At 36.2% G+C, this 11,419-nt stretch overlaps 1 protein-coding gene across 2 annotated transcripts in view; it reads left to right on the top strand.

Annotated features, from left to right (window-relative positions):
- The window catches only part of VAV3 (vav guanine nucleotide exchange factor 3), a 157,432-nt gene extending 149,782 nt beyond the window's left edge, over window positions 1–7,650 (top strand). For both annotated transcript variants that reach the window (XM_064664542.1, XM_064664543.1), the window contains 2 exons: window positions 3,255–3,406; window positions 5,149–7,650. In XM_064664542.1, the coding sequence (XP_064520612.1) occupies window positions 3,255–3,406; window positions 5,149–5,190 (194 nt within the window). In that variant the 3' untranslated portion in view covers window positions 5,191–7,650. The remainder of the gene's footprint in view (window positions 1–3,254; window positions 3,407–5,148) is intronic.
- The last annotated feature ends 3,769 nt before the right edge of the window (window positions 7,651–11,419 follow it).

An 11,419-nucleotide genomic window follows, 5' to 3' on the forward strand; every position in this document is an offset into this window, starting at 1 on the left:
CATGGAAACTAATACACAAGAGCAACCCTTAGGGCACATGGCTGCAGATTTATGAGGAGGCCATACCACGAGGAGAGAGAAACAACTGCTCACAGCTTTAATAATAGAACCTTGACCTTTGTGGTATTTAAGCATGTGAGCTAGACCAGCCTGCTGTGGTCACGTGGAGCCTCTTTTGTTTGCACCCTAAATCCTTCATCAGCGGCTCAAACTAGTATTAAAATTCATTTGCAGCACATCTATCTCACTGTTAATGTCCAACATACTTTGTAAATCAAAGCTGACTATAGTTCCCTGTCATCATCATCTGTTTGCAGGAGGAGAGGCTAGATTAAGTAAAAGTGAATTTTTCTCATTTACACGTACTTTTTATTAACTTCATTCGGATTTCTCATTTTATTTCCAGTTAATTCCCTGAGTATCTCCCTCCCAATACACAAAGTTTGTTTATTATTGCTTTCTCAATAGTTTCTTTTCTAATTTATCACTTTCTATTTTCCCCCTTCTTTAGTTTCTCATTCACATTCATTCTCCTGTTGGGCCCTTTGTTTCCATCGATTTCTGCTGTTAATCCCATTCTCTCTCTCCTCATTCTCCCTGTAGATATCCTCTTTCTGTCCTTCACTCAGTGTTTCTTCTCTCCCCCAACTATACAGATGTCCTTTCCATGTGCTGTCTTTCCCCAAGTTTTATTTATCCTGGGACAGCGCTAATTGGGAATTCAGGGCTGATGGTCTCTACTCAAGTTGTTTTTGTGACTGTGTCACCAGAGAAATATGGTTAATGCTTTTTCCAAAATTAGCACTGTCATTTTCCTATATTCCATCACTCATCTGGCTTCCTTTTATATGTTTCCTATCATGAGCATCACTTTTATTTGAAAATATGAATGTTGGATTCTAAATTAATCTAAATTCTGCTACTTTCTGCCTCAAGACTTTTGAAGATATATGGTTTTGATTTCTCTTGCTTCTTTCTCCTTTTCCTCTCTGGCTTTACAACTTGAAAAAGAGTTAAAAGTCCTCCTTTCCCCCAGATGTGCCCCTCCTTCTTTCTCTATCCTAATTGTCCTTGGTATTTTCCATCTTTATTATTCTTCTGTGCATTGCTTCCCTCCTTAGTTCTTTTCTTATCTGTTTTCCCAAATTTGTTCATCTTTGCTTCCTGTAATCTTCTTCCTTGCCCCTTTATCTCCTTTCTAGAATTTGAAATTATACCCTGCTCCCTAGAATTACTTCTTTCATCCTGCAGTGGTTCTCCAAATCTGCCAGTGGTATTGCTGCACACCTGTGAATGGTTACTTACCTTACGATCAGTAACTGCTCCATTTTTTTTATTTCTCCAAAACAATTGCTGCCCATGATGTGCTCTTTCCTTGTAAAATTGATTACTGCAGTGCTGATAAGGTATAGGACGTTACATTTACATCAGGATCTAAACAAGTAGTGTTTACATCTGACTTGCTTAGAGGGGAAAAAAGTATGTCTGAACTTTAATGTACTTGATGTATCACCTAGATTTTTACAACATCAATACAGGCAATAAATTCAGAGGCTGATTCTGTTTTATATGGCATCCTTTACATAATTTCTCAAGTATCAGATAAGCATACTCTATATAAGCAATCAGGAATGTTGGACTAAACTTTAGTGACATGATATAAAAAAGGGGATAATCTGTTGTCAAAACAGTTTTTTAGGCATTCAATTTTTATGATATATCTAGTAATATTTTACACATACTATTTGTTGTTGTTTTAAAATAAGTTGCTTGTATTGTCTCCATAAGCTAACAATATTTGAACATATAATGATTTTCAGGTATTTAATATTATTATGTAAAAGCCTATGTATTTATGACCCTGTGGGGTCACAAGAAATCTTAAACACAAGCAGAGCTGAAACGATCAAGTTTCAACATTTGCCATGTTTTGTGTTCCTGATTTAAATTAAAGGCAACTAGCTATGAATTTTTAGAATTACATAGTTGGGGGCAAATAATGGTATTTCCTAATGAAGATTGGGCATTTCTAAGAAATCGGAAAGGGTGCTGAGAAAACAGATGATTCTATGTACATTATATCAAGTCATCCACGATGATCATGTGAATTCTTCTGAAATCTTTCCAGTAGGAAGCTTGCTTGTGCTGATGAACTCCTATCTACAGTGACTTAAAGGAAAACAGTGGCATTAATGAAAAAAAAAAAAATCTAAGAAATGTTTTGTCCGAATGATCCAAATACAAAATGCAGCAGAGAAGTAGATGTTCCTTCTAAACTGCTCAAGTCAAAGGCCTTTAACTTTAAAGTCAAAGTTAGGAGCTGTGCCCACTGTCCTCTCATTGCCCTCACCCTGGAAATGTTGAGGATTTCTTTTGCAAGTTTGGGCATTCTACATCAGGATTGAAAACATAATTTCTGGTAAAACTATTTGGAAGAAGGGATTGGTTTTTGAAATGAGGCTTTTTGAACCTTTGCTTTTTAAAAATATTTAACAGCCCTTTATTGCTTAAAATGTCAGGGCTTTACATTGGCAAAATTCTTCTATATATTGATGTGTCTTAAAATTTTAAAGTATTCATTTCACTGAATCCTAATTTTATAGAACAAATTCATTGGTGATTCACAGAATAAACTACTGAAAAGAGTAGATTTGCATCAGTCAATATTCATGCACATTGTGACAAATGATCCGTGGAAATTTCCTTTGGAAAGTTTGTACTTTTTTGCTCATGCTAATGTTAGCTTCCAATTTGAAGCGCATTAATATTTAACTTGGGAGTTGTTTTTGAAAGAACAGCACCTTATTCTGTTTGTTTTGCTTCATTAGAGGTCTAAAGTTAAATCAACTGTAAATGCTAATAATTCTTTTGGAAAGAAACTAGTGACCTGTAAAATATGTTGATGTATGTAACTGGCAGCAAGTTTTATTATGAAGCACAAGAATACAATAAGTGCAAATGTATTTAGCAGTTTCAGGGTGGGGGATGTTTTATTTAGTTTATTTATCTAGTTTGATTTTTTTCTAAGAATAAAGAGAACTATTCAAGAAAAAAATCCCCAAATCCCTTCAACTTGTACAGCATCCATCTGTGTTTAAATCTTGGTTTTTGTAGTGCGAATGTTTGCATAAAATGAATGCCAGTGTATGTTGTTGTGAAATCATTGTTTTATATTTTACGTTATTTTTATTTACATTAGTATGGTAGCCTTCAATTAACAAACTGTAATAATGTCACCGTCTGCTTCCTTTCAGTTCTAAGCCCGAAGGTGATAGGCATTGCCATAGCCAGGTATGACTTCTGTGCACGAGACATGAGAGAACTGTCCTTATTGAAAGGGGATGTTGTAAAAATTTATACAAAGATGAGTGCGAATGGCTGGTGGAGAGGTGAAGTAAATGGAAGGGTAAGACTATTTTTTTTTTTCTTTCCTGTGTCTCATTTCTGCCTTCCCTGACAGTGATTTTGTGAAACAAATAAGACATGTTCCTACACGATAAATCTTCTTTATATATTTGAATTCACAAGATGCAATGTGTTCTCATCTTTGTTTCATAGGAGCCAGACAGAACTCTTGCCAGGTAGCTTTCCCAGCATCTAAATTAATTGGTTATTTAATGTGACCTACCAGGCTGAACATTTGGGCAAGATTATAGGGTTGGAAAATAACCAGGATTAATAGTACCGCTACAATTGACCTTTCTTGAACTGTTTTGCACACGTATTTGGGGTCAAAAGCTCGGGTTCCTGGTGCTGTGGAACTCTCTTCAGCACTTTAACACAGAACAATTTCCCACAGCTTTCTGCCAGACCACAGTGCAATGGACTCGACGACCCTTTTTATAGGAGTCTGCTGCTTTGATCTCTAAAGATGTGGCTTACATGAAGTGGCATATTTAGCAGAGATTTTTATGAAGTCATTTTACGCTGCACTGAGATCTGCATGGAAGTGAAGTTTCGGTTTTGACCTATAGAGGGTTTATTGTTTCAATCTTAGTTTATTGCTTTTTAATGCAGATTAGTCAGAAGTATTTGAGGCTGCTGTTTCCATGTGTAAAGAGCTGAGATGCAGGGTCAGCGAATGTGAGGTGGAAGACAGCTGATTGTTCAGAAGCTGGAAATGATAGTTGCAAGTCCAGTTGAACTGAATGTCCACATTTACTACTTTATACAATTTGGAGAACTTTTTTTTTTGAGGTACATGAGCTTGGCTATGATCTTAAAATGAAGTGGACAATTAGACACGAAGAAATAAGGAAGCAGAAGAAATAGTGATAATCCTATATGCATTTTACATGTGGAGGAAGGTGAACAACTCATTCTAGTGCAGCTGCCCACGTTGTAAAAGATGCCCTGTTACATGCTAGTGTTCTTTCTGATAGCTTTCATAGCCTGGACTTGAGATCATAAACTCACCTCTAGAGATATTTTGGCAAGGTAGTCTAGAAGAAAATTTATGCCGTTATTCTTTCGAGTCATGCTCTAGGTTTGGTTTTCAGTGCTTTCATGAGTGTTAAATTGACTCTAAATATAAAGAAGTCTAAGTGAAAAAAACTAAAGCTAATAGATAAAATAATAAGAAATACATGACATTGCTTCGCTGTATGTCTTATATAATCCTTATTTGACACATCATTAATTTCAGAATGGAGGTAGATAGCATTATAACTTATGAAGTGTAACACACTGGACTCTGCTGTCCAGTTCTGTCATATGTAAAATTTGTTTTGATAGCAATAGAATTTAACTCCCTGTAAAGCAATCAAATCAGTCACTTTTTCCTCTGTAAGAGGATTCCCTGGACCTGACTGAAGACCGTTAGATGTTTAACTCTGCATTGAAAAAATAGCAGCATCCTGACTGTAGTAAAACTACTTCTGCTCTTGCCATTTTTCTGAATGCAAAAGTTTTTAAGGTTTTTTTCTGTGAAAAACTGGAGTAGAGGTTATTGGTCTCCAAATTGTTGTATCTGCAAGTTATTTTTTCATTAAGGGTACTTACCCTATCTGTGTCAGGTCAGTCAAGTTTATCTTTATTACCTTGTTAATATATTGACTGAACAGATCCATCCTTGTTTTGCCTAGTTCAGCCGTTTTAAAAAAACCTCTGTGCATCTCATGGATTTTGTTCTGCTTTTCCCCTTTTTAGGTGGGCTGGTTTCCATCAACTTATGTTGAAGAGGACGAATGAATTGAAAACTTTCCTCTGCTGACCAGCAGTTTCAGGGATTGTAAAAATTTAATATCATCAATGTTATTGGTCTTGATAAGTATTTAAACAGCAGCATCTTTGTCTGTCTGAACCTGCCAGTCTTAATGTTGGGATTTATACAGAAGTTTGGGCTGACAGATTATTACCTTACCCAGAACTGTGCAAGAAACAACCTGCCAGTTTGCTGTCACTGGGCATCAGTGCCAAGTCCAACCCTCACCTTCCCAAAAGATCTCTGGAAAACCAAGTTTCTTTGTTCCTTTTCATTTCACCTCATACTACACCATGAATACTAGCAATGGCTGAATATTTAATGCCTCTCTTCTATTAACATCTGTGATGGTACAAGGAGATGAAGGTTTATTATTCCTTATCATTGCATGCAGAAAGCAGATTTCAGTCATTCTGGTGGGCATAAAGTACGGTCAGTAGACTTATCTTGAGACATCAAACTGCTTTGCTTATCAGCTTACAAACCATTTTACACTCACAAAGGCATACTGAAGGAAGTATGTAGTAAACATGAGTAGCATTTATGCATATGTAATTAACTAACTACTACTTTGAGGTCCTGCCTAAGTCTTCTGACAATCTGTTTAAAGACATTTTATAAAGGTGTAATGATGCAGTATTGCTTTAAAAAACATCCTCAAAGTGGAATTGTGGGATCCTTTGTTATCTTAAACCTTTTTGTGAGGTTTTTTACTTTAGGCAGCTGACCATAAAAGTGCAAGTGAGGGTAGTCACGACAAGATGAGTTTTAAGATTTTTAGCATTAACATTTAATAAATATTGTAGACCTATTCTAAAGGAGAATGGACTCATGCAAGATGATGTCACTTCTCAAGAACAAAACTGTTTATCTTAACTTCTTGATTGATTCAGATGACCTTTGTATACTTCCAACTCAAAACTGTCTTTTCCTAGTTAGGCAGAGAGTTTCTATCTCCTTTTGTGAATGCAAATGGAGCTTGCAGACTTCTTTCTGCCATTTCCTTCCAGGTTCCCTGGGGTGTTAATGGCAGTTCAATGAGTGAGTGGTCTTGTTGCAGTGGTCTGAACGTCGCCTAGTTAAAATGTCTCTAGGTTAGCTAGCTTGAAAGATCAGTCCTTGTAAAGTGGTGTCCACCTCTTGGTGAGGTAGTCTTTTAATGGAGAGGCAGGAGTGTTTTAGTTATAAGCTGAAATAAATTTGGGTCATGTCTTCAGATGTGCAGGTTTGAATATTAAATAATGTCAAGTATGGATTGAAAACGTGAAAGAAAATCAAGCTCTTAAATGCATTTGATTTCTAGGATAATGTTGACCAATCCAAAGAGTTAATTTATCCTGTCCCACATCCTCTCTTTTGCTTTTCCCTGTCCTCTTTTCACATAGGCATGTTGCAATTAGTGTGCACAGACACTGCACAACTTAATGCTGCAGTTTTTTCCTAATCTACAAGCAATATAATATCCATTATTTGTCCACAGAGCAGAATCTGCTACTACATATTTCAGTGTCTTTCTGGCTTCTTTCTGGCCTCCTAGCCATCAAGAAGAATCAAGCACAACACACAGGATTCACAATAATCCACTTCATCTCTTCAACCATCTTACCCATCTGCTACACCCAGCACACACTGCTGTGTGACAAGGTGAAACAGAGGATCTTCTAGTTAGAAATCCTCTACTTGTGAGATTCAGCCTTGCAGATGAAATTCTGCCGATGCTCTAACTTTTCAAGGATTTACCTCAATTATGTAAACTGTGATTATGTTGAGTACATTACTTGATGGAACAATTGAGAGCATTTGTAAATATGTAGAATATGCATAAAAATTTTGTAAATTTTGTGTACAGCAGTGTAGACTAGAGTATACAGTCTTTGATCATGTTTTGCCGTGCAGTTTGATTGTCTGTTGTGAGCTTGATCCTATATTCCTTAAGCAGACAAGCTGATTCTTTCACAGTTTTACCTGCTTAAGGGGTAGAGGAATAGGCTCTAGGTCTGTGAAGTGTTTAGTGCTTTGCTGTCATATAGTTTTGAGAAGAGGCAGTTAGATTCAGTATGAGTTGAAAAATATTCAACAGCTTGGGTTTAGAATAATTTTGAATAGTCTCTCCATCCTAAAATTGCTGTAAAGCTTTTAAGCGATTCCTGAGTCCAGTAGTCACCCTTTGAGAAGAATAAAAGCCATAGGTGAACTTTACTTTTGTAGTATTAATCTACATATCATAGTCTGTGTTTAATGCCCTGTATTGATTGAGTTAATGCTGCATCTTAAACTATATTTTGAGTACCAAAGACTTCCTAAATATTCTGGAGTGTCTCTTTCATGTGCTGCTTTTGCCTGTATGGAGGTTTTGTTGTCATGCATTAATGGAGTTACAGTACTTTAATTTGTACTATTTTGTAAATATGTTAAATATAATAAACAGATTAATTTTTTTTGTTTAATGGTGTCAAAATGTGTAGTTGGCTAATATGAAGGTTATGCTTCGTTTATCTCACTGCCTTCTCATTGTGAGAAGTTGATAATGTTCTGGTTTTGTTTCCCAGATTTATATAATCCTTATTTAGCTGTAAAACTGAGCTGTCAATGTAAACAGGATGGTATAGCTTTCCTTGAGAGCTTTTTATTGTCAGGATAATTTGCCTTGTGCCCCTGTGCCACATCCAGGAAGGTGGTGTTTTGTTTTATTTTTGTTTGTTTGTTTTGTTTTGTAGGTTTTAAAAATTTTATTACTTATTTTTTTTTAGCTATAGAGTACACTGTGGAATCAATCATATACTATGGATTTTTGTCAAAGATACTTGTAGGTTTTTTTGACTGAAAAGAAGTGGTTCATAAGACGTTTTATGTATCATTTTTCAGAGCAATGTCTTTTTTCTTTCACCTTTTTTCTCCCTCTGTCATATGTAGATTAACATACAAATTCAGGCTGAATTGAGCTTGTTTGAAAATGCAGTCTGTCTAATTTCATGGGCTACTTGATAACCTTTTCATGATGTAACCCATTCATGCATTTTTTACAATGTAACATTCATTATTAATAGGTTTATAAAATAATTTCTGGACAGGTGAATTAATTCAGCAAGGTCAGTGATGATTCAATTGCAATGTTGTTTTTTTATGTCCCTTCTATTTTTCAGTAACAGAGATTTTCTTGTGGAACTGCCCTTCTAACAGATAATTATTAAACTTAATGAGGCATTTACACGTCTCTGCAGATGGAAGGCATAATTTTCATGTCACCCATGAACATATCACATAACTTAGAGTCACACCTAATGCAGGATGCAAAAATGTGTCTCAATTAAATTCTCTTGTTAACAATATCACTCTTGGTCACAGACGTTCTCCTTTCCCTTATAAGCAAGAAGAGATGTGTGTCCTCTGATGGGTGAGAAATTGAAAAAGCACTGTAATTAGGGCATAAGAACCACTTGTGACTGTGTTCTGAATAATTTTTCCAGTTGTAAGGCTTAGAAGCTTATTTGAAAATCTCAGCTTGAAAAAAAATCCGTCTTGAACAATGAAAAATGATGCCAACCAGGATTCCTTTCCCCTTTGCCTCACAGGCAAATTTGAGATGCTCTGTGAAGGAGAAGGACAATTCTCAAGGTTTTAGCAGTTTATAAAGGTGAAGACAGAGGTGCTGTCTAAAGTGGTGCTTGTTTATACCAAATGCCCAGCCTCAGATGCAGGCTTTGCTCCACTGACTTAGATGCTCAGTGCAAAAATATTTGTTTCTGTTAAATCTGGTCTCTTACCTAGAAATTGGGCTACTGAGAGCCTTACATTACTATTTTGTCTGAAATTCAAGTTGTTCTGTCCAGAGCACTGCTTATTTCATTTGAGTGACAGAGGAAGCACTCCCTCCCTCTCCATTTCGTTGCTGAGCATGGCATTATATGACATGGAGTATTTCTTTGGTTAGTTTGGGTCATCTGTTTTGTGTCACCTCACAACTTCTGTTCACGGAGGGCATGGCACAGAGTAAGAAACAGAGAAAGCCTGGATTCTCTGCAACGCTGTTCAGCAACAGCTAAACCCTCAGCAAGTTGTCAGCGCTGGTTTTGTCACAGATGTGGAAACCCAAGACTGTAAGAGCTGGAATGATGAAACTCAGCACCATCTTGGGCAGAGCCAGTAGAGGAGGCGTAAAGGGAAAGCGACAGGTGGAGATGCTGCGTGTATGTGTGATGCGTGGTCCTGTGGCAAGCTGCTTCTTGAGGTGTGCTGTGGAATTTTGACTCTTTCCTCCATGTCCACTAAGTGGAGGAAGGGTAGTTTTGAGTCATTTAACTTGATAAAGCTGTGAGATGAGATGTTAATGATACCCACTTTTTCACAAAATACTGAAATTTATGCTGCATGTATAATTAGCTAATAGAAATATAGAAAGGATTAAGCATCAGAAATTGAGTGTGGAAGGGTGATTCATTGCATTATCATAGCAACTTCCTTTTGAAGAACAAAGAGTCGTTTGTTTTTATAGCAAATGAGATTTGGGTTTCTAATTTAATTTTATAATTCTTGATCTGCTGTAGAGTATTCTGCCCATTCATTATAAGGATCTCTGCTGCTTACATGACTGTGAAGTTAGATTTCGTTTAATAACCCTACTGAAATGTTTGAATTATTGGTGATTTTTTTCCTGGGTTATGATTTTCTACCTGATAACGTGCTTTTTGGAAAATATGTGAGTTCATTTTAAAATGTTGCAGTTTGACCTTAAGTAAACTCATAGTTACAACAAATGGCAGGTTCAGAGGTGGCTGTTTGCCAAGGGGCATGAGCCTAGTTTACTTCTTTCAGAACTGGTTTTTTTATATTAATAGCGTAACATATGGCTTTAGGAAGAATCGAAATAGAGAAGATCAGAAAACAAGTAAAAAGCTGATACCACACTATATGTAGTAGAAACAAACTGGTGTTGATAAATTTTCTAAATGATATCCCAAAATATTAAATGTCTGTTGATAGCATTGAATTGGAAGTAGAAATTCTCTGATGTTTCTGTATGGGAAAACATTTGCTAATGTGGTCCTAATTAAGGACCCTTGCACTTGGTTCCAATCTTACCAGATAACTCTCCAAATCTGTCTTCAATTAGCTGTCTTTTTTTCCCAAAGCAATTAAAAGGTTTCCTCAAGGAGTTGCAGTACTATTAGGATTATAATTCTTACTCATGCATAAGGCTAATGAACATATGTGTAATTGAAGAAACATTTTTCTGGTAGTTTTACAATCAATGTCCCTGTAGCTTGTAGCTTTTACTAATGTGGAATGTGCCAGGAGATCCCCACTTTACTAAGTTACCATGTGATATACAAAGATCTCTCCTAACTTTTCTCCCTTCTCTGTTATAAAATACAGCTGAGGTGTGGTACAAGTCAACCTGTCCAATCTTGCAAGTATTTAAGTCACTGTAGGTTTTTCAGATGTGGTTAGCTAAATGTTTGTCAGGAATAGTTATATATAGTTAAAGATGTCCAAGATCCATACCACATGTTCTTTTGGGAGAAGTACCTGTCTGTAATTGCCTTTCAGCTGTGCAATGCTTCAGTCAACTGCTGGTGTTTACCAAAATATCATAGAAATGTTATCCCAATATGTAAAGGAAAAGATATATGAAAGGTAATAAGGTGAATGTCCAACATAGAGCTAGCAGGCTGTTAAATATGCACAGAGTTTGAAAGTTTATGAATTGAAACAGTTTGTTCAGGAGATGCAATTTAGCTCGTAGTGTAAAAATGCTGTAGACCCATAGTCTTTAAGACTAGGTTCACAGGGAGAGGCATGAGCTAAAGAGCATTATTGCAAGTTTACAAGTTTATTTTTGATAGAATACGCTGTTCCCACAACATAGTAGGGTTGTCAAAATCAAAACTTTTCTTAAATATGCATTAATTTCGGGGAAGGTTAACAAGGAAGGCAGCTCAGGTACCATGTCGTTCTACTCAGCTCTGAACCAATGTCAAATGGAAGATGTGAGGAAGATATGATTTTGCTTCAATCATCCTTCCCTCAAATCATCATAGACTTCATTTTTATAGAAGAAACCCTGTTTGTTCAGTTCTTGGACAGAATTTGCAAAGGTACTATAATCTTGAAATCTGTCCATAAAAGAGAGAGCATGGCAAACAAACAATCAGTTTGACTCTACTCTTTTATAAAGTCAAATGATTGGATACTAGTGCTAAGACTAATTCTATCTGG

This window comes from Pseudopipra pipra, chromosome 9, assembly GCF_036250125.1.
Source record: "Pseudopipra pipra isolate bDixPip1 chromosome 9, bDixPip1.hap1, whole genome shotgun sequence".
Classification (NCBI taxonomy): Eukaryota; Metazoa; Chordata; class Aves; order Passeriformes; family Pipridae; genus Pseudopipra; species Pseudopipra pipra.